This window comes from Protopterus annectens, chromosome 9.part0 (genome assembly GCF_019279795.1).
Source record: "Protopterus annectens isolate FY-2018-M chromosome 9.part0, PAN1.0, whole genome shotgun sequence".
Lineage (NCBI taxonomy): Eukaryota > Metazoa > Chordata > Ceratodontiformes > Protopteridae > Protopterus > Protopterus annectens.
Window position 1 is genome coordinate 1249392166 of NC_056743.1, and position 24359 is coordinate 1249416524.

Below are 24359 nucleotides of genomic sequence, written 5' to 3' on the forward strand. Positions count from 1 at the left end.
ACCCCCTTATGAGGATTCTGAATCAATTCCATCAGCCTCCCCACAAGAGGATTACTCTTTTGGGGAAACTTTACACACCATGAGGGAGCATTTCCATTGGGAAGGCCAGGATTACTCAGAATCCAAGAAAAGGCTCAGACAATTCCTACTATTCCCTCAACACAGACTCCTTGCTATTCCACCAGTGTTAGATATTGTGGATGATGTGTATACTGAATCCAGCTTAAATCCTGACTCCTTACCTCCAGCTCCAGTCAAACCAGACAGGTATTACAGAGTCCCTGACTCTCACAAATTTCTGTGTAAAAGCCCAGTGGCAGACCCAGAAACTATTTCCCAGGGACCCAAAGGGGTTAAGGCCTCATCAGCAAAGAACCCAGTTCCCTCTGACAGAGACTCCAGAGCATTAGACAGATGGGGAAAGAAAGTATATACGTCTGCAACTTTAGCAATGAGAGCTTTAAATTGCCAATTTCACATGCTAAAATATCAGCAATTTTTGATGTCTCAGTTAAAACAAAAAATGCTTTCAGATACAGATCCTCATAATTTTAAGGAAATGCAGGATTTATTGCATGCTGCTGAACAAGTGGGAAGACATACTTTGCAATGTGGTTTTGATTCTTTAGAGGCCTCCTGTAGAGCAGCAGTTACAGGCTCTGTCATTAGAAGACATGCATGGTTAAAAGAACATACGTTACCAGATCATGTTAAAGCTAAACTACTGGATGCACCTTTGCAGCATGATGTCTTATTTGGAGTTAAGGCAGAAGAGGTATTAAAAAAAATGGAGGATAAGGCAAAATCTATGCAAACAGTGAAGGATTTCTTACAAGTACAGCCTCTTCGGTTTAGCAGAAACTGGCCAACTAAGAAATGGTCCTTTCCAGTTACGGACGGACCTCAAAGGGGCAGATACAGACATCTAAGAGGTAGAGGACAGCCACAAGGTCCTTACAAACCTCGACAATGGGGTGCATCAGGCCAGAAAAAAGGGGAGGACAGACAACAACCTTGCAAGAAACAACAGTCCCAGTGACTTCCCATTGCAGCTGCCAAACATCTCTCTCTTGGCAGCCCCCTTGGGAGGAAAACTGGCTCTTTTCCATCACAATTGGCATATGATCACCAAAGACAAATGGGTTCTCAATATCGTATCTCAAGGTTACAGGTTCCACTTTCACACTCTGCCAAGGTTAAAAGGAATGCCAAATCTGCCACCAAATCAGTGGGCAGAGGCTCAAAAACAAATTACAGCACTCGTGAACATGGGAGCTATTCAAAAGTTACCTCCACAGGAACAAGGACAAGGATTTTACTCAAGACTCTTTCTGGTACCCAGAAAAGACAAAGCCTGGTGGCCCAGTTTGGATCTTTCTTCTCTAAACACTTACCCGGATGTTCCGAAATTCAAAATGTTGACATTACAGTAGCTTCTTCCCATGCTGGGCAAGCAAGCTTGGCTTGTGACCTTGGACCTCAAGGAGGCATACCTGCATGTCCCTATCAGACAAAACTGCAGAAGATACCTCAGATTCATAGCTGGTCCAATGCACTATCAATTCTCTGCACTGCCCTTTGGCTTATCTACTGCGTCCAAGGTCTTCACAAAGTGCCTGGCACAAGTAATTGCTTTTTGCAGACAGAAAGAAATTCAGATTTACCCCTACCTGGACGACTGCCTGATTCAAGCAGAGAGCAAAGACATTCTCCAAAAGCATCTGGCGTTTGTAAAAAAGTTACTAAGTTGCCTGGGGTACACAGTAAACGAAAAGAAATCGAAACTAGTGCCCTCACAAGAGATAATATTCCTGGGTGCCAGCTTGAACACAACTGCCCAGATGGCTTATCTCACACCAGACAAGCAAGGACAACTGACTCAATACTTTCAGTTGATGACAACAAAGACCCAGCTCCCTGCAAGAAAAATTCTGCAGGCCTTGGGCTACATGGCATCTTGTATACTACTAATTCCATATGCCAGACTGCATATGAGGAAATTACAATGGTACCTAAAGAGTGTATGGTCTCAACACTGTCAAAGTTTGGAAACGGTTATACCACTAATACCTTGCCTTCAGAAGGAGTTTCGATGGTGGGCTCAGGCTTGTCACCTCAACAAGGGTCAGCCTTTTACTCAACCCACGGCCAGGCAAACACTGACAACAGATGCATCGGATTACGCCTGGGGAGCACACGTGGAAGGAAAATGTATTCAGGGCAAGTGGCCCATAGAACAAAGGCATCTTCACATCAACCAAAAAGAGATGCTAGCTGTACAAAATGCCCTTATAGCTTTCAAGGACCTGCTACATCCAGGACAACTGCTACTAAAGACAGACAACACCACAGTTATGTGGTACATAAACAAGCAAGGGGGAACCCATTCCTACCCCCTATGCAGACAAGCCATTACCTTGTGGAACACAGCCATAAACTATCAAGTTCATCTACAAGCATAATTCCTGCCAGGAGAGAGAAACACACTGGCAGACGACTTAAGCAGAAGTATCATGGATCCCCACAGATGGGTATTGAATCCACAAATATTCAGAATGATAACACAAAAATGATGGAGCCCAGACATAGATCTGTTTGCATCCCCAAGGAATTGCCAACTACAGAAATTTTGCACAAGGAGTTACCATCCACAAGCATGGAAGGTGGATGCCCTCTCATTCAGCTGGAAAAACCTACAAGTATACGCTTTCCCACCTTTGCCTCTCCTTCCAAAAGTACTCATAAAAGCCAGGCAAGAGAAGCCACATATGATCCTGATTGCACCAGACTGGCCACGCCAGCACTGGTACCCAATCTTAAAAAACTTAGCACAAGGACCACCCTGGATTTTACCTCAAATTCCACATCTGCTGTATCAGAACAACAATCAGATACTCCACAGCCAGCTAAAGACCTTAAACCTAGCTGCATGGAAGATACCTTAGCCAAACAAGCACTGCCTCTCTCCAAAGCAGTTATGGATGTCATCCTGGAGGCCAAAAGGCCCAGTACCAGGAAAGCCTATTCGGATAAATGGAAGAGATTCTGTGCCTGGAACCAGGCTTACAGCCTTGATCCTCTTGTGCCAAACATTCCTCACATATTACAATATTTGACTGAGATGCTGGACAAAGGCCTTTCCTTTTCATCCATAAAGATACACGTCTCTGCCATCTCTGCCCACTACAACACGGACCCACCAATTTTCTCTCACCCCTTGCTAAAACAGTACCTCAGAAGGGCAAAAAACTTAAGACCACCCCGTAGAGCACCAACTCCTACGTGGGACCTCAACTTTGTTTTGAAAAAATTAACCTTACCTCCTTTTGAGCCAGCCTGCACAGCAGAATTAAAATATATCTCTTGGAAAACTGCTCTGCTCCTGGCACTAACATCAGCACGAAGAGTTTCAGAATTACAGGCACCTAATGGCAGTGGAAACATTCCTTATTTTCCACCAGGACAGGGTGTCTTTAAGAACTAACCCAACTTTTATGCCTAAGGTGGTTTCAAGTGTGTCTCTGAACCAAACTATTCACTTGCCAACTTTTTATCCAAAACCACAGAATAAAGGGGGGAAACTACTGCATTCTTTGGGCATTCACAGGCAGTTACGCTTCTACTTGGACAAAACCAAAGCTTTCAGAACATCTGAGCAATTATTAGTAGCATATGCTGCAGGAGCACAGGGAAAAGCCATTTCAAAACAGACTATTTCCAAATGGATAGGACATTGCATACGTTTATGCTATACACACCTTGGAAAACCTGTGCCTACCAGCATTACATCTCACTCCACCAGGGCAACAGCCACTTCAACGGCCTACCTCAGAGGAGTACCTACCAAGGATATTTTGGAAGCAGCAACATGGAGCTCTGTGCATACTTCCACCAAGCATTACCACCTACCTCTATACTCCAAATCCAGAGGTGGCTTTGTCTCTGCAGTGCTGCAGGGCCTTATTGCCACCCCAAATGCATTATAGTACCAGCCCACCCTACCTCAGCTTTGGGATTCTACCCAAGTGTAATGACTGCAGCAGTGTATCACAATGAACATAGTATAGTTTTGTACCAACCTTAAATGTAGATGTTCGAGTGTTCACACTGCTGCAGTCCAGGTTACCCTCCCTCCTTCCCCTCTACACTGCTGGTGCGTACCTAGGTCATCTACCCTTCACTACTTATGGGGAGTATTTGCTGGTAACTGTGAGTTGTTGTTTGCTTGTCTTACTTATGTTTTATTAGCAATTTGAATTGCCTACCTATTTGGGGGCACCTGACATCTGGGGCAAGAAAAACTGAAGAAAATGGCGTCGGCTGCATCTTATATACCCCTGTCGCACTGATGTCAGGGAGGAAGTGACAGCAACCGACGCCGGACCAAGACTTTGGAACTCAGGCTGACTGGGGAACCGCCTGACAGCAGGATAACCCAAGTGTAATGATTGCAGCAGTGTGAACACTCAAACATCTACATTTATGGTAGGTACAAAACTGTACTTTTTTGCTTCTTTGAAGAAAGTGGCTGCAGAACACTGGAAACATGTGCCACAAAGCATCATAGAAAATGATGAAGTTTACATTAAATGGGATTTTCCATTGCCAACAGTTCAAAAGATAGAAAACCGGATATAGAAGTCCATGAAAAGAAGACAAAAATAGCACTGATCTTTGAAATCGCTACACCCAGTGACTACAGTGTCTTGCATACAGAGAGACATAAAGTCATAAAATGTCAGGATTTGCAGGCAGAAACGAGAGCAATGCGGAAGAAAGATACACAGACAGTCCCAATAGTAGTAGGAGCAAAGGGTCTTATAAAAAACGAATCTACAAACGTTATTAGATATGGTACCAGTACATGTAATTCCGTATGAATTTCAGAAGGAATCATTACTGGGCACATTGTGGGTGCTGCGAAGAACACTTCTGGCTGACATCAAAGATTGAAATAATACTAATTTAATGAACTTTCATCGTACTTTGACTTAGGAATGGGGTCCATTCAAGTCATGGTATTAGAAACCCAAGAGATTTGGAGAAATTAAAAAAGATAGTAATGAAGTTAGTGTCATACATACTGAGAGACCCAAAGTCATAAAATACCAGGAGTTACAGGCAGAAATGAGGGCAGTGTGGAAGAAGGATACCCAGACAGTTCCAATAGTAGTAGAAGCAATGGGTCTCATTAAAAAAAAAAAAAAAAAAGAATTTGCAGTCTTATTTAAATGTGCTACTGATGCATTTAACCCAATGTGAATTGCAGAAAGAGTAAATTCTGGACACATTGTGGGTGCTGTGAAGAGTACTTTTGACTAACATCAAAGATTGAAGCAATAGTAATTTCACGAACTTTAATCATATTTTGACTTCGGAATGGGGTCCATCCTCGTCATGATAATAGAAACCCAAAAGACTTGGAGAAATTAAACCAATAGAATACTTTCAGCTACTTTGTGAATATACAAAGATTAGTAAATACTACAAGAAAAACAGCCAAGCTAGAGTTTTCACTGTGTGATAGCTTAAACCTGCTGTAATTAGAGGCCCATGTGATGCATGCAAATGACCACTTAAGGGCATCAAGTGTTTCAGCTATATGGCTTCTGAATGTCCATGACTTCTTACTTTCTTTTTAAATCTTTTGGATATATTCAGGCCAATAAAGCCAAACCCCACTAGCTGTGGTTATTCATGTTTCGGCCTTCTTGTGGTCTCATCAGTACAGCATAAGTGGACTGTTTGGCTACAGCTTAGAAACATAGGGTCCTTACATCCAGCTGATGTCCATAACCATTAAGGTGTCTGCAAAATGTCCTAACATCCCAACCAAAGAGTAAAAATGTCACACAGACAAACCAAATTTGTAAAAGCTACAAGAAAAACCAAGCCAAGCTAGAGTGTTCAGTGTGTGCCACCTTAAACTTCTTGTAATAGTAGCCCATTGGATATATATGCAAATTACTTCTTAATATAATTTCTGGTGAGGTAAGGTTATGTGATTGTCACAGAGTATGGACTATTTCTGATTTGTAAGGAAGGTCCGAGCATTAGTATTACAATTTTTTTTGAGGGGAAGTAGTAGAGTATCAGCAGTGAGACAGGCTGACATGCATGGCACTTGCGACAGAGTTACAAGATTTTAGATGTATGCTTGTAATGTTTTGATGTTTTATTTATAAATCTGGAAAATATACTATGTAGATAGGTCTACTTTCCTGTATTTCATGGAGTACTTTTGTTTTGTTCTCTTTGTTTCTGTAAAATCCATTTAGGTGGAGATTTGCACTACCATCTTTCCCAACATGGTGTCTTCACTGACTCAGAGATGCGGTTCTATGCAGCAGAGATCATCTTGGGCCTTGAACACATGCACAAGCGCTTTGTAGTGTACCGGGACCTCAAGGTAAATGCATACAAGAGAGATGTTACCTGATACATGTAGTTACCACCAAACTCTAAAATTATACTGCTTCTGGAGTAAGCTACTGCAGATAAGGAGGTGTTACATTAAGATCAGATCATTAACTGAACTGAGAGAAAGTTCTGTGACATTTTTAATATAGTAGGGAGAGGGATGGTGAGCCATCCTTTCATCCATTTTTAAATGGTGGTATGCATAAGGATGCCACATATTTTATTGACAAATACCATGTAAAGTGTGTTTCCTCATAAAGTGTTGGGAGTAAGTAACTTTGTAGTCTGTGCTTGAGGCATTGGGTACAGGACCCTTCCTAGAACTGAAAAGGAAATCTGGTGTGCAAGTCTGGTTGTCTTATTTGTTTATTTATTCATTCATTTATTTTCCTTGTCAGGACTGGCTAGATGCTCCTGTATCTGCACCTTGTTGCCCTGTTCCTGCTTTGGTTCATAGGTTGGTACTAGGCTATTAGCCCTAGGGCCTATTCAAACCTAGCCATAACAATTCTCTGGCTGTTTCTTCCCAGAATATTTACTTCCCCTGGTCCCGTCTAGCAGGGCAACTGACGTGATCCCCGGGGTGAATTTCCCATCTCCCATCCTATCTTCAAGGTTCCTTTTGAAGATGGCCAAAGAGGCACTCAGCTTGACATGTATGAGCAGTCTATTCCAGAGTATGGGGAGTCTCTGGGTCCGGAACCTCTCCCTCCAGCATGTTTTGTTCATTATGATGACCAGGTTTAGATCCCTGGAGCATGTAGCTCTGAGGGATTGGGATTTCTTTAAGTGTAGCATGTCCAACAGCACTGGGTTTGACATGGCCTTGTAATGTTAAGCAGAGATCACCTTTGAGTAGGCGATATGCGACAGAGTATAGCTGGAGTTTTTTTAGACGGTCAGCATAGGGCATCTGCTTTAGGCCTCTGATTCTTTTAGTGAGGTATTTCTGTGGCCTTTCCATTTGTTGCAGATGTCTTGTGAGGTTCATACCAAACGGGGCGTTGTAACTCTGTAATGGGTCTAATGAGGGATGAGTACAGTGGGACAATGACCTCCTTTTTTCTGGATGAAAAGCCTTTAGTGATGAGGTGTGCCACATAGAAGGATTTCCTGCCTGTTGTGGCTATGTGGTTATCAAAAGTGAGACCACTGTCTACCTGTGTCCCTAAGTCCCTTATCACACTTTCAATGTTTAGTGTACTGCCACTTATGTGGTAATTCATGGGTACATGTTTTTTCCCAAAGGGGATAACTGTACATTTCTTGGCATTTAGCTTGAGCCCATGGCTCTGGCACCAAGCATTTGCTTCTGTAAGGCCCTTTTGTAGAATATCCACATCATTTGGGGATTCAGTAATGGCTTCCAGTTTGCAGTCATCTGAGAACTTTGTTAGCCAGAGTCCCTTAGTGCTGGCCTGTACTTCAGAGTAGTAGATGCCAAACAAGAGCAGTCCCAGAACTGAACCCTGAGGTACTCCGCTTGTCACTTGTCTGGAGCTGGATTTTGAGTCGGCTACTTTTACAGTGTGGGTTCTGTCAGTAAGCCAGTTGGCAACCCATCAAGTGACATAGGGAATAATGCCCAGCTTAGTAAGTTTATCTATGATTCCAGAGTGAGGGGTGGTGTTGAAGTCCTTGGCGAGGTCCAGATAGGCTGTGTGGACCACCTTACCCTTGTCCACGGCTTTGGAAACTGATTCAAAGAAGTGAATCAGGTTGAGGAGACAAGATTGGCCCTTTATGAAACCAAACTGTGTGGGGTCCAGTGTTTGAAGGTTGCCAATGTCTTTGTTTATAAGTTCCATGGCTTTGCAGATCAGGCTCGTCAGACTGATGGGAAGATAGTTCCTGGGATCCAAGGTGGATCCCCCCCCCCCTTGTGGAGTGGGATAACTGTAGCTATGCACCACTCATTGGCCACAAAGCCTTTGGTGAGGCTATGATTAAACATGACACTTAGGTGAGGTGCCAGTTCATTTTGTAGTTCATGAAGTACACAGCCCGGGATGTCATCTGGTCCCATGGATGCTGTATTCTTAGCTTTGGAGAGTGCTTGTTTTACCTGTGTGGCTGTGAGTACCAGAATTTGGAAATCTTTTGGTATTGAAATGGGCCCTTTAGGGGTTGAAGTTTTCACTGAATCAATCTGCCAGGATATTGGCAAAATCCTTGGGATTAGTATATTTAATGCCATTCTGTTTTAGCTCAGAGCAGATCTGAGCATTGCCATTTAGATTCTTGACTTAACTATAGAATACCTTGTGGTTGTCCTTGGAATCTTTGGCTTTTGCGTCCTGGGATTTTCCTCTCTTCTGCAACAGTTTTTATTTTTTCTGTTGTATAGTTTGTTTATGGTAGTGGGCCACCAGATTGGGTTCCTTTTTTTGGTGGAGACCATGTTGGTTCTGTTTGAAATGGCATGATTCATGCACAAGTGGATGTGCTCGTACAGTGCCTTAGTGTGTGATTCAACAGTCGAATTTCCAGTTTCCGTCTGCATGGGTGTCATGAAGTTTGTCACTTCTGACTTGAGTAGCATGAAATTGGCATTGAAGAAGATGTTCTTCATTCCACATTGCTGCAGTCCTAACTATTGGGTAGTCCGCTGTCCAGTCGGCCCGAATACCAAAGTATATGGCTGACGTCGGTCAGGGCGCATTAGACTGACGTCAGTACGTCAGGGTACTAATGCGCATGACCGACGTCATATCCTCAGTCTTTTTTGCCGCATGGTCCGATGCAGAAGCAATTTTGCGAGTGCAGGTTGGCGTTCTGAAAGTTTCTGAAGTCAGAGTTTCAGACCGAATCAAAGTTGGCTAAGTACCCCGTTGGGGAATATTTTGGTTTTTCTTGCCTCAGTATTTAACCGGATGTCAGAAAAAGTGAATAACTGTATTTCTTGTGGGAAACAGATACCTCATAGGGATTACCATACCTTGTGTATACCTTGTTTAGGGCCTGAGCACGACGTTGTTGGATGCCGCTCTTGTGCTAGATTTAACAAACGCACTATTAAGAGAAGGTTAGACTGTGCCAGGTTAGTGTTTGGGAAGCGTTGTAATTATAAAATGCCGTCGGATGCTCCGGCCCGGCTTCGCTAATAAACGCAAAGATAAAGCAGCAAAGCCTAGGGTGGAGGAACCGACAGTCCCAGACGTCGGTTCTTTGGAAGGCTCAGTGGAGCCGGAGGTTTTGCCAGGTGTTTCTTTGGAGTCTCAGGAAGAGACTTTACTGTTACAGGATGTATCCACTCAGGAAGTAGGCCAGGCTGAGGGGGCTTCTCAGGTGGCTGTTCTTCCCTCTCTTCCTAAGGTGGTTAGAGCCTCCCCTTCAGTTTCCAAGGCTTCTTTGAGGGCAGGCCAAGTTTAGCTTCAGTGGGGTTTCTCCTAGTGCTTCAGGGTCTTTGCCTAAGAAACATATGCTTAAAATGGCAGAGGATTTGATTACTATGATTAGGGGTTCTATGCCCCCTCCTGATAAGAGGCCTAGGGTGGAACCTGAGTTTGAGAGTTTTGAGCATTGCTCAGAGGCTTCGGAGTCTTCGGCTGAAGACTTGCAGGAGTACCCTCCTTATTCTGATTCTGATGTGGATGATTCTACTCCTTCTGCTTCTCCTCCTGAGGATTTTTCATTTTCAGAGACTCTGCATTCCATGAGGGAGCATTTTAAATGGGAAGGTCAAGATTTCTCTGATTCCAGGAAAAGGCTTAGGGAATTCTTGTTTTTACCCCAGCATAGGCCTTTAGCTATACCTCCTGTTTTGAATGTGGTGGAAGATGTGTTTGCAGAGGCTTCCCTGAATCCTGATTCTTTGCCTCCTGCCCCAGTAAAACCGGATAGGTATTATAGGGTGCCTGAAGCTCATAAGTATCTTTTAAGAGTCCTAGGGCAGACCCGAAACTGTCTCTCAGGGGCCTAAAGGTGTGAAGGCCTCAGTTGTTAAAAATCCTGTCCCTCCTGATAAAGAGGCAAGGGCTTTGGATAGATGGGGAAAGAAAGTGTATACTTCTTCCACTTTAGCCATGAGGCGTTGAATTGTCAGTTTCACATGTTAAAATATCAGAATTATCTTCTTTCACAGTTGAAATCTAAGGTGGATGCTCTGGCTGAAGGTATTGAGTGTAAAGAGTTGCAGGATTTAGTTCATGTGTCTGAACAGGTGGGTAAACATTCCTTGCAGTGTGGTTTTGATGCTGTGCAGGCCTCCTCCAGGGTGGCTGCCACTGGTTCTGTTCTTCGTAGGCACGCCTGGTTGAGAGATCAGAATTTAGCTGAGCATGTTAAGACAAGGATTTTGGATGCTCCTTTACAGTCTGATGTGTTGTTTGGTTCGCCTGTGGAAGCAGTTTTGAAGAAAATGGAGGACAAGGCTAAGTCTATGCAAACTGTTAAAGATTTTTGCAGGTGCAGCCTCCAAGTTTAGTAGAAATTGGCCTACTAAGGGATGGACTTATCCTGCTTATGATTCCCAGTCTAGGGGTAGGTCTAGACGTGGTAGGGGCAGAGCTCAGGGTTCTTTTAGGCCTAGGACAGGGAGTTCCCCTGCTCAGACTTCTGGTGAGGGCAGGGGTCAGTCCTTTCGTAAGCAGACCCAATGACCTGCCTTTTCAGCTGCCAGTACGTTCTTGCCTGGCAGCACCTTTGGGAGGAAGGCTGTCTCTTTTCAAAGAAAATTGGGATTTAATTACCCAAGACAGATGGGTTCTGGATATTATTCACCACGGTTACAGGTTTTATTTCCATACCTTGCCTCCTTTCAAAGGCATGCCAGACATTCCTCCTCTTCAAAGAACAGAGGCTCACAAGCAAATTTCTCTGTTGCTCCAAATAGGGGCCATTCAGTCAGTTCCTGTGCCGGAAAGGGGCCTAGGATTTTATTCTCGCCTGTTCCTAGTACCGAAGAAGGGGAACACGTGGAGACCAATTCTGGATTTATCTATCCTCAACACTTATCTGGACATTCCCAAGTTCAAAATGTTGACGTTACAACAGCTTTTACCTCTGCTGGGCAAAGATCACTGGATGGTAACTTTAGATCTCAAGGAAGCTTAACTTCATGTGCCAATAAGACTAAGTTGCAGGAAGTATCTGCGTTTTCGAGCTGGAAATTCTCATTATCAGTTCTCTGCATTGCCCTTTGGCTTATCTACTGCCCAGAGTATTCACAAAGGTTCTGGCTCCAGTGATAGCTTACTTCAGGCTAAAAGGAATCCAAATCTATCCTTACTTGGACGACTGCCTGATTCTGGCTCAAGAAAAGGAAGATCTTCTACAGCATCTGGAATATGTCATAGCAGTGCTAAGATGCCTAGGGTATTCTGTGAACGAAATAAAGTCCAGTCTAGTACCCTCTCAAGACATGTGCTTTCTGGGTGTGAGACTGAATACAGCAGCCCAGATGGCCTTTTAACCCCGGACAAACAAAAGAATCTTTCCAGTTACTTCCATCATCTATCTCTTCAGTCCGGGCTGACTGCAAGGACAGTCCTTCAAGCCTTAGGGTTCATGGCATCTTGTATTCTGGTGCTTCCCAATGCCAAACTGCATATGAGGAAGCTACAATGGTATCTCAAAAATCTGTGGACACAGCACTGCCAGGATTTGGACACTGTCATTCAAATAATACCTTGCATTCAAAAGGAATTTTGTGGTGGGCTCAGGAATGTCACCTAAACAAGGGACTCTCTGTGACCCGGCCAGAGGCAAGTCAGATTCTAACGACAGATGCCTCAGACATTGCTTGGGGAGCTCATCTAAATGGAAAGTGGATACAAGACAAGTGGCCTGCCAGACTACAGCATCTACATATCAACATGAAAGAGATGTTAGCAGTTCAGTTTGCATTAATTGCTTTCAAGGAGTTACTTCTTCCAGGGCAGGTGTTGATTCTAACAGACAACACAACTGTCATGTGGTACATCAACAAACAAGGGGGAACACATTCTTACCCATTGTGCAGACAAGCAATGATTTTATGGGAGACTGCACTCAGTCTGCAACTAACTCTTCAGGCAAGGTTTCTGCCGGGAGCACAGAACTCCTTAGCAGATGTATTAAGCAGACAAATCATGGATCCCCACGAGTGGAAACTGGATCTTCATGTATTTCAAAATTGACAGTGTCATGGGGAACTCCAGACATAGATCTGTTCGCTTCTCCACTAAACCACCAGCTGCCAAAGTTTTGCACGAAGGGATTTCATCACACAGCTTGGAAAGTGGATGCTCTTTCTTTCAGTTGGAAAAATCTTCATGTGTATGCTTTTCCACCTCTGCCTCTTCTTCCAAAGGTGCTTCTAAAGGTCAGACAAGACAAGCCAAGGATGATTTTAATAGCTCCAGATTGGCCTCGGCAGCACTGGTACCCATTACTGAGGAGTCTGGTAAGGAAGCCTCCATGGCCTTTACCCTTGATTCCACACCTGTTGTCTCAGAGGGACGGTCATCTGCTCAATGTCAAGCTTCACTCTCTACATCTAACAGCCTGGCATATTCTGTTTTGAAAGACAGCAGGTCTCAGCTTCCTCAACAAGTTTTAAATGTGATTATGGAAGCCAGAAGACCTAGTACAAGGAAAGTGTACAGAAAAATGGAAGAGATTTTTATTTTGGAGTGCAGCAAACAATTTGGAGATTTCTGAGCCAAATTTGAGTGTGGCTCTTCAATATCTTACTGAGTTACTGGACAAAGGTTTGTCTTTCTCTTCCATTAAGATTCATGCTGCAGCAATTTCAGCTCACTATGATTGTGACCCACCATTGTTTTCGCATCCTTTGTTCAAGCAATTTCTTAGAGGGCAAAGAATATAAGACCCCCATAGAGCTCCTACTCCTGCTTGGGATCTCAATTTTGTGTTGGAGAAACTTACTCTACAACCTTTTGAGCCTCGGCTACTGCTGAATTGAAATACTTGTCATGGAAGACTGCTTTTTTGTTGGCCATTACTTCTGCAAGGAGGGTTTCTGAGTTGCAGGCCCTTATGGCAGTGGAGCCTTTTTTGATTTTTCATAAGGATAGGGTATCTTTACGTACTAATCCTTCCTTTATGCCTAAGGTGGTTTCTAGTGTGGCTTTAAACCAAACTATTCATTTGCCCACCTTTTATGCAGATCCCCAAAATAAAGGGGAAAAGATTTTGCACACTTTAGATGTACACAGGCTGTTGCGTTATTATTTGAGCAGGACTAAGGATTTTAGGCAGTCTCAGCAGTTGTTTGTTTCTTTTGCTTTGAGTTCAAAGGGCATGCCTGTGTCAAAACAAACTATTTCTAGGTGGATTGGGTGTTGCATTACATTTTGTTATTCCCATCATGGCAAGGAGATTCCAGCTGGGATTAGGCCTCATTCCACTAGGGCTACTGCCACTTCCACAGCATTTCTAAGGGGTGGCAACTAAGGATATTTTGGAGGCAGCTACTTGGAGTTCAGTGCATACTTTCTCTAAGCATTATCACCTTCCTCTCTACTCTAAGTCTAGGGCTGGTTTTGCCACAGCTATTTTGCAAGGCATGTTGTCAGCTCCTGCTTCCTTATGATTTGCCAGCCTCCCTTACCTCTGCTTTGGGATTCTACCCAATAGTTAGGACTGCAGCAATGTGGAATGAAGAACATAGTACAGTTTTGTACCTACCATAAATGTAGATGTTCGAGGATCCACATTGCTGCAGTCCAATTTACCCTCCCTCCTTCCCCTCTGTGTTTAGGGATGGTTGTGTAGGTGAGGTTATATTCTGCTAATTTTGTATATATTGTATATATATTTTTGGTGCAGGTATTTTGGGAGTTTTTGGTTTTTGGCCTTATCTTTTCAGGGTCTTCTGACATCTGGGGCAAGAAAAGACTGAGGATATGACGTCGGTCATGCGCATTAGTACCCTGACGTACTGACGTCAGTCTAATGCGCCCTGACCGACGTCAGCCATATACTTTGGTATTCGGGCCGACTGGACAGCGGACTACCCAATAGTTAGGACTGCAGCAATGTGGATCCTCGAACATCTACATTTATGGTAGGTACAAAACTGTACTTTTTTTATGGAGGTTTCCCTACTGGGGGGTGGGGACGAGATGTGGACGTCAAGGGTGATTAGCTTATGGTCAGACCTGACCAACTAGGGAGTTACCACTGGTGTGGAGCATCGATTGCCCATGTTGGTAATGACCAGGTCTAGGATATTTGTGCCCCTGGTGGGACTGTGGATTAGTTGGTCCAGGGCGTTGGAATTTATGAATTCCAAGAACCGTTTGGCAAAGGTGTTCGTACCCAAGTAGTTTTTCCAGTTAATGGCAGGGTAGTTGAAATCACCCAGTATTAGGATGTTTGGTTGTATCTTAATATTGTCTAGTATGTTTAGAAAGGTGTAGTGAGAATCTTGGGGCATGGTGGGAGATCTGCAGCAAGCTACAATTTGGATTGCAGTCTTACCTAGTGTTAGTTGCAACTGTAGAATTTAAGATGCATTGTGTTGGGCAACTAGCCTGGAGGTGTGAATATCCTTGGTGAATATGGACACTCCTCCGCCTTTAGTGCTTCGGTCCTGGTTTGGTGGCCGAAAAGTGTGGTAAGAGTTGTAGCTTGGTATTGCAGGGGTGCTCTCTGGAGCCTTGAACCAGGTCTCAGTTACTGCACAGATATTGATGTTCTCCATTTTTAGAAGTGCCTCAAGAGAGTGCATTTTGAAGTTTAGACTTCTAGCATTGAGCAGCATTACCTTCAGATTTTGAATGCTTATATCTGTTACGGTGGTGGTTTTGTCCTTTGAGCCTTGCCTAAAAAAGGCACTATAGGGGTGGCAGGAGCCTTAGCCAGTAACCTGAATCCCAGGGGCAACAGGTGCAGACCATCTCTGGCAAAGCATCATGGTTTGTCGATCATGTTGTCCCAGGCAGACAGATATTGGATCCCCTTTGAATGACACCAGAAACTTAACCAACTGTTGAAATCAGTCATTTTGTTCTTATACTGTGGTATCATTCTGGGTGAAGGCAGGATACTGCTCAGGGCTAGGGTCATACCTGCCTGGGCCATATGATCTGAGAGCTCTTCCATGTCTCTTCATGTAGTCCAGGGAGGTGCGTCTCAAGTCATTCACTCCAACATGTACAATAACAGAGTCGTATTTGTACTTGTTGTGGAGTGACTTGAGTGCATGCATTATGTGGCAGATCCTGGCACCCAACAGGCAGCCGACAGTAATTTTCTCCTTGTTCATCCTAGTGAGTGGGACGTCAGTTTGCCTGACTATAGAGTCACATATGACCAAAGTGTTAGGTATATTGTCTTGCCCTAGGGGCTGCTGTTTGGTGGCGCACTGGTGTTTTGTGCTATGTGTCACTTTGGTTGTGATTGGTGTTTGTTTGCATTTCAGTTTCAGAGGTCCTTGTTGCTTGGGCAGGTTAATGTTAAGGGCCTCCGCATAACTGGGCTTAGTGTTACTATGTGTGGATGTTGGTGCCATGAGTTTTGAAGGGCTGTGTGTTACTTGAGGTGTAGTGCAGGTGTTAACCTTCTCCTCTTGACTGTCTAGCACAGTCTTGGCTGGAAAGAGCTTTGCTTCCAGTTTCTCTATATAAGTGCATCTCTCGCATGTTGTAGTGTTGGGTGGTAGGAGGAGAGGGTTGTCTGTGTACATGAGGCAAGTGCTGCATTGCCCCAGTATGCCCAGATTCACCAGGTGGACAGGAGAAATCACCGGAAGCTGATCCTTGGACATGCCTGGTTCGGTGTTTCTTTTGTAAAGTACAAGAGTTGTTTTCCCTTACCTTGGCAAGGTACTTTGCAATTGTAGGCTGTTTAGTGCCTACGATTAATTTCTCCTTATTAACAAGGAGAACCGAGTGCTTGTATCAGTTTAAGGCTTCCTAGTGCTTTCCAGCAGGTTTTAGAGGAAGTGCTAGTCACAGGGATTCAGATTTTAGTGCTACTACTGAGAAAACAGTCAGTTCTGAGAGAAAATTTGAAGGGCAGACTTTCTGGCACCGGGAATAGTTTAAAGTGCTAGACTAATAAGCTAATAAAAGTGCAGGAGAACAGAGGACTAGCAGATCTTAAGGGAAAAAATGAAGAGCACCGCTCTGAAACATACAAAAAATCCTGGATGCAGCAAATCTGTATTTGGCTACACTAGTTCAAGGAGAGATAGGAAACATTTTTTTTTTTTTAGTAGAAAGTATAGAGGCAGAAGATAAGATGTACTATAGAAGGAGGAAAAAAGTAAAATCCCAAGAGAGGAAGACATCCCTGATCAGTATCAGCAAGAAACTACAATCCCTCATAAAATCATCCAAGGCTAGCTTCGAAAGAAAAATGGCCAAGGACTCCAAAGATAACCACAAGGCATTCTTTAGCTATGTCAAGAATCTAAGTGGCAATTCCCAGATCTGCTCTGAGTTTGTGCAGAATGGCACAAAATACACTGAACTGACTGATATCGCCAACATCCTGGCAGACAGGTTCAGTGCAAACTTCACCCCCCCCCCAAAAGGGCCCATAACCATACCAGAAGAATGTAGTGCCCCTGAAATCACAGACACTCAAGTTAAAACAGCCCTCTCCAAAGCAAAAAAAAACAGCATCAGTGGGACCGGACAGTGTCCCAGGCTGCGTCCTACATGAGCTCAAAGATGCACTAACCCCTCACCTAAACACACTGTTCAAACTCAGCCTATCCACAGGCTACGTGCCCATAGAGTGGCGCACATCAACAGTTATTCCGCTCCACAAAGGTGGAGCCACAACAGACCCCGGGAACTATCACCCCATAAGCCTGACTAGCTTGGTCTGCAAGGCTATGGAGCGCATCATCATGGATCTCATTAACAGAGACCTTGGGAACCTCCAAACACTGGACCCTACCTAGTTCGGCTTTGTTAAGGACAGATCATGCCTCCTAAACCTGGTGGATTTCTTTGAGACAGTTACCAAGGCTATAGACGAGGGAAAGGTGGTCCACACAGCCTACCTAGACCTCGCAAAGGCCTTCGACACAATTCCCCATTTTGGTATTATAGACAAGCTCACCAGCCTGAACATAAACCCCTACATCATGAGATGGGCTGCCACCTGGCTCACGGACAGAACCCACATGGTAAGAGTTGCAGGAGCTAGGATTGACTCTAAACCAGTTACAAGTGGCGTTCCCCACGGCTCAGTCGTAGGACCCCTCCTGTTCGGCATATACTTCTCACAGGTACAGCCACGCACAGGAGGACTATGGCTGACCAAGTTCTCAGATGACTGCAAACTAGGGGCTATAATTGACTCTCTGGCTGAAACAGACATCCTCCAAAAGGGTCTCACTGAGATGCCTGGTGTCAAAACCATGGCCTCAAGCTAAATGCCAAAAAGTGCATAGTCACCCCCTTTGGAAAAAACAAAGTACCCACAAATTACCACATAGGTGGTAGCCCCCTAAATACGGAGGATGAAATAAGGAATCTGGGGACCCAAGTAGATAGTAATCTCTCCTTTGATAATCACATTGCCAAAGTGGTTAGAAAATCCTTCTATCTGGCCCACCTAATCACAAAAGGGTTTGAAAAAGAGGTCATTGTGCCCCTCTACGCATCACTCATCAGACCCATCATAGAGTACAATGCCCCATTTGGGATGTACCTTACAAGACACCTGCAACAGCTGGAAAGACCACAGAAGTACCTCACCAAGAGGATCACTGGCCTCAAACAGATGTCCTATGCAGCTTGACTGAAGAAACTCTGTCACATACCGCCTACTCATAGGTGATCTATGCCTGACATACAAGGCCATGTCCAACCCAGAATTGATGGACATGCTCCACCTAAAGAAAACCATATCCCCTCGAGCCACACACTCTTGGGATCTAAACCTCACCACAACAATAAATAGGACGTGCTGGACGGATAGATTCCTGTCCCAGAGACTTCCCATGCTCTGAAACAAGATTCCAGTCTACATTAGGCAGAGCTCCTCACTAACACTCTTCAAGAGAAGCCTTGACGAGTGGATGGGAAGCAGGAAGTTTACCCCGGGGATCACTTCAGTGGCTCTGCTGGACAGAGGCACAAGGAACTAATCTAATGGGGCGGCGAAAGCCAACACATTCCGGCTAGACTTATAAATGCCTTTGGGCAGATAGCCTAGTACCTACCTATGAACTTATAATGAGATAATTCAATATGCAGAAGCTAAAGGAGTGGACCTTTGCTAAGTTCTCACTATTAACAGTAGAATGAGGTTATGTAATGTGACTGGGGGGGGGGGGGGGTCCAGTATCAACTTTGTACCAGAGGCGGGCAACTCAAAGCCACCAAGACATAAAACCACGACAAGAACAGCGTGGGTGGGTGGGAAAACCAATTCTACAGATTGCAGAGATATTAAATCAAACATGCAGATGAAAAATGAGAATAAACACTTATCTTTTTTGAATATCACAGCAGGCAGTAAGTCAGTCTCTCAACACAGCTTGAGTAACAGGTATATCTGATTTAAGGCACAGAAGGCAGAAACAGACCTATTGTCCAGACAATACAGTTGCAGAAATGCCCTGCCCAGACAAAACCAGTTCTGTTCACTTTCTCTCACTAAGTAAGCAGATAGGCCTCTAGACACAGGATTTCCCTACAAACTGAGGTCAACACTAACATATTAGCACTATCTCAGGGCAAGAGCTGTACAAACCTAGGCTAGATGAGGGGCCGACATCCCATTTATTCCTGCCTTGGTAGCCCAGTCAGCCCATTCATGACCCCATGGTGAGTGATGGATGGTAGTGAACAGGTCAACATACTGGTCCTGAAGAGCTACCTACCCCCCCCCCTTTCCCCCTGCTGTTGCTTGCTCACCGCCCACCACCACCTTTTTGCAGCAGTTCTTTTGACCACAACTGTTCCTTTGTAATAGGGAGTGTGCGTCTCCACTCACTTCCTTGGCTGTGTTCAAGTGCACAGTGGCAGCTCATACTCCACAGGTGTAGCATGTATTGCTCCCACAAGGTGTCACCCAAAAGGAAAGCTAGAGCCACTTCTCCTTTCCCCCACCCCCCAGATAGTTAAGCCAGCAGTGGCTGTTCAGTCCTGTCCTACCCAGCCTGCTCTGTCAGACACTGAAGGTGCTAATCAAAGTTAGGTTGCCTGGGTCGAAGTAAGGGCTTTATTCCCTGTACACCACCAGAGCTGACTGGTTGCCATGTTTGTGATCAGTAGCAACACATTGGACCCCTTTCTGCTTGAGCTACTCTACTTCTTAAAACTGAGCTGTTGGTGAGGGGAAACATAAGAGTAAGTGAAGCATCAATATATCATAAAACCATTCTTGTAAACCTAACCAGAATAGAAATAACATTCTGCTGAAATGTTGTTAGCCTTGTCAGATTAATTGCGTATAGTATAGAGAAGTGGTGTAAAGATTAGGGTTGGGTAAGCTTGTTTGTTTGACCCTGTGATTCCTTCAGTTTAAACACTGAAAAAATGGTAACTACCAAGGCATGGGCTTTTATAAATTGGCAGCATTGGAGCATTTTTATGTAGATCTGTGGTTTGACTTGATTTTGAAAAGTTGCCTTAATGCACTTTGCTTTATTTTTTTCTTGTTGCAGCCAGCTAATATCCTTCTGGATGAGCATGGTCATGTCAGAATATCTGATCTTGGATTGGCTTGTGATTTCTCCAAAAAAAAGCCCCATGCCAGTGTGTGAGTATCAATTTGTTTATCTGATGATATGACCCACAACTGAACTGCTATGTTTGAGTGGCAAGGACAATGGTAGTGTAAAAGCTTAAAACATATCTTAACATGATCTAGTCCATTTTTTTCAAATAAAGTCCTGTTTGCTGTGAGCGGGTCCACTTCATCTCAAGAACTCTCCGTATTATATAATGCAGCTCGCTTCGGATCTCATTTGCTGTTTATTGCATCAGATGGATCTTCCATTACTTGGGATCTGTATAATTTTTAATGTTTTTTCTTCTTATGTAGGAGGTATGTATCACTTTTATTCACAAATATTTAGCTCACTAGTGGTTTACTACTTTTGTGAAGGTACTTTTTAAAAATTAGCTCTTTTTCCTCCCCTGTTCATGAGACAGATATTTGATTTTTCCCCTTGAATTAGACATGTTTTCCCTTACCTCCCCTCACCTCTTTAGTGTACAATTTTTCCTTTTTTTTGAGTTTCTTTTTTTGTAGTATTATCTATCCACTCTTGTAGTGCTTGGTGTGTTAAGTATTTTTTCTAGACAGTTTTGCAGTTAAGAGTTTTGTGGTAGTTAATGCTTAGTATCTGCTTAACTTTTTTTGCTACACAGTATTCTATTTGGTTGTAATTATTTCAGCAGGTTTAATGTCTAGGTTTAAGGTCCGTTTGTGGTCATAAGAATACCCCCTCAGCCACACAGTGTGTGTGTGTGTATCATTTAAATCCCTATTGTGATATTTGCAAAACATATCTTTCCTTTGCTCTGCAGGAACACAGAAATAAGTTCATTTTAACGGGTCTTTTGCCTTCTGAGCGTAGGAAAAAAAAAAAAACACTAATGGAGATTAGGCCCGGAGAAGGAAGATAGGCCTTCTCCTAAAGAACAAAGAAAATACCTAATACCAACTTTGCCAGTTTGGATTCTGATGCCTGAGAAACCTTTTGTAGAATCCTCCAGATGGAGATTTCAGTTGTTTTTGATACAGAGGAGTTGATAGCGTCTTCTCGTTTTGAGAACTCTGTGGATACTTTGATTTCTGACCATTGTCAACTGTATCAGTACAGACGACTAGGTCAGTATGGAGTCTCACTGAACTTCTAAGCTGAAAATGAATGATGAAGATCAAGTCCGAAACTGAACTAGCTGTCCTCTGTCCCCTCTTGTATTCCAGAGCAGTGAGAAAAGAACCTGTTATCTTGAACTTTCGTGCTCCTACCCTGGGCTCGGTGTTAGTGCTAGGAGAGTTGGAACTGAATGTAGTGACGTGATCCACATCGTCAGCATCAACAGTTCTGCCATCACTGCCGACTGCTTGAGTTCTGATAGCCTCGACACTGATCCCATCCAGTGCTGAGAACCACTTGGCCTGAAAACATCAATTTAGATGGCTCAGCTCTGGCATTGGTATTGGCCCCTTTTTGCAGTAACATGGTCACTGGCATTGGAGCCTTCAATCCTGAAGCCTTCCTCAGTGCTGTTCTTGATGTTGGCTCCAGACTTTCTTTTCTCAGAGTCATCCTCATGGTCAGTGGCAATGACAGGGCTGATGACTTTGACTTTAATGCTGATGATTTTTGTACCAGCAGCTAAGCTGGTGGAAATGGTTTCAAGGCAACCTCTCAGGCTGACAAGGGTCAGAGAGGCATCCTCTACAGTGGGTCCACCCCAGAACACAAGGAGGTTGTCATAATGGGCAAGGTGTTTACTTCACAGACACAGGGTACAGGGTTGGAATCTCAGTTCTCGTCACTATGTGGTTATTGGCTAGGCATATAATAGTCTGCAGACTTAATTGCCTGGTATTTACCTGTAAACCTATGAACCTAAAATAAGAATTTCAGGACTATGGAACAAGTGGGACATCAAGCTTTCACATAAGGGATCTAAACCATTTGCCGCAAGTAATGCCTTAGATACAAGACGTGCTGAAAAATTTGCCACATAGCAATCTGTCGTCAGATGAAATCACAGGTGGTAGCAGTGAACAGCAATATATCAATATTCATGAGACTCATTTGGAATGCAATAAATGGAGCAGCAAGAGCAATTGGAACAACTATCACTGTGTGGAGGCAGGACCTGGCTGTGACTTTGTGGGTATAGAGAAAAGTTCAAGGATTTCTTCACTGATGTCCATTTTGATGGAGCTTCCCTGTCTTGAGCATAGAAGCATGAAAAGTTGTGCAAGAGCAAGCAAGTCAGAAAGACTCTAAGCTGTCAAGGTGAGGTTCACAGCCCTCAAAAGATCCTTTGCCAGGAATCATATGGGTGTAAAGAATATATGTTTTTCAGAATTTCCAGTATCTAGCATAAGAGCTGCATTTATGAAAACCAGGGGGATTCCTCTAATGGAAACTAACCTAGAGACAGAGATGGAGCTCATAATCCAGGGATGTCTTTCCATATCACTGTTGCAGTATTCCTAACAGAAGGGATTTCCTGCCAAGGATAGCCCAACATTTGGCCAGTATACCAAAGCCTTAGTATTTAACAGGTACCATACGTCACACGTACAGTCTCCCCACTCGAGGCAAAGGACATAAAGGTGATGTATGGACACAGACATTCAGAACTTCTTTGCCACCAGGTTGAACGCCATCATTGAACATCAGTGACCATCTTTCTTCTGTGCTGGTTACTAAGCCGTTTTTCAGGTAAGTGCTCCTTTTGGGGGTTCTCCTTTTTCTTATTTAGTATTGATTGGTTTCATGTCATTCAGAAAGGGAAACTGTCTGAGTGGGAGGCAGATTCCGTACAAAGATTATCACGACCAGTGCCTTTTTTGTTTGGGTGCCTCCCATGACCATATACAATGTTCCATCTGCCAAGCTTTTGTCCCTAAGGCCCTATGTAGTCATCTCTCCTTTTTATCTGTTTACCTTGAAAACCAGTGTCCTAAGCTGTTTGCTCAAGGTACTGTAGCAGAGTCTTCAAGTCCTGAGGGTCAGCCATTAGCCAAGAAAAAGGCTTAAAATCTTTGGTCTGATACGATTGCTGTACCACCCCCCCCGGACATCTCTGTTGAGGTTGGTGAAAGTCTGGTGGATTGTCTGGTGTTTATTTCATATTCATCTACCACCACCCAGTTGGAGGCTGGCACTGATCCAATTTCTCGCATGTTCGCTGAGGCTTTATAAACATCTGCTACAGATGTTGAGGGGAGCCTCAGCTGATTTTATGTGAGGGACCGAGGAGAAATCCACAGATTTTAGTGAGGGAGGAGATCCCTACTACAGTGAGTGTCGCTAAGGGTCTGACCCTCCTAGGGTGTTTCATGCAGAAGTCCAACAGAAAACCAAGCATTTTTCCCCCTGCAGCTAAAGATCACCACCGTGAATGGCATATTTTTTACACAGGTGGTATTTAATGCTTTAATGGCTTTAAAGCCTCCTCAGGGGGTGTTTGTGTCTACTCCTTCCTGGTCTTCCAGACCTCTTAAAAGACCTAGGAAGCTGGGTTCCTCTGATGAAGATAAGACTCTGGGGAAGAGTCCTTAGGTAACAATTCCTAAATCCCTTCCTTTTTGGATTATGGTTCAGAGGAGGAGGATTCTGTTAGTCCAGATTCTCCTTTAGAGGAACTCACTTTTGGGGACACTTTAAGTGGGATTGCTCTCAGGTTTCTTGATATTCAGAAAAGGTAGTATGAGCACCTTCAGACGGAGTCTCCCAAACCATCTGCCCGAAATTCCATATTGTACAAGGTGTCTGATGCGTGTAAGCTTTGGTATAAATGCCCTTCTTCTGATCCTTCTGTAACATCTATCTCTTCAGACAAGCCCTCCAAGCTATTGTCCTCTACCAAGTTACTTCCTACTGTTAAGGATATTAGGGCCATGGAGAGGCTTGGCAAGAAGATTTATTCTGCTGCCACCTTATTCTTTAGGGTCATTGACTACCAGACTGGTTTGATTAGGTATGTTTTGACCCTCCTTTCTCAGGCTATTTCTGATATTCCTGCCTCTGAGGGAAAGGCCTCTGCCTTTCCCTGTTGGGTACCACCTCTTAAGTTGTCTACCATTCTGTTAAGTGCAGCTATGATGCTGCTGTTGCTTCCTCCAAGGCTTCTGATTTTGGTTCTGTTTTGAGACGTTGCTCATGGCTTTGTCTTCAGGCTCTTCCTGATGACATTAAGACTATATTTTTGGATGCTCCTTTAGACAGTAAAAATCTTTTTGGTACTACTTCTGCTTAATGTTTCAAGTCCCTTCAAGGTAAGGTCAAGGCCTTACAGGAGTTGAAGGGTATTTTTGTTTCACCT

The 24359-nt window shown here is 43.9% G+C and overlaps 1 protein-coding gene across 1 annotated transcript in view; it reads left to right on the forward strand.

The window, feature by feature from the left end:
- Positions 1 to 24359, forward strand: part of LOC122811972 (beta-adrenergic receptor kinase 1-like) — a 2445913-nt gene that overhangs the window by 1828129 nt on the left and 593425 nt on the right. Inside the window, exons 11-12 of the mRNA XM_044084173.1 lie at positions 6279 to 6409; positions 20000 to 20094. Of these exons, the coding sequence (XP_043940108.1) occupies positions 6279 to 6409; positions 20000 to 20094 (226 nt within the window). The remainder of the gene's footprint in view (positions 1 to 6278; positions 6410 to 19999; positions 20095 to 24359) is intronic.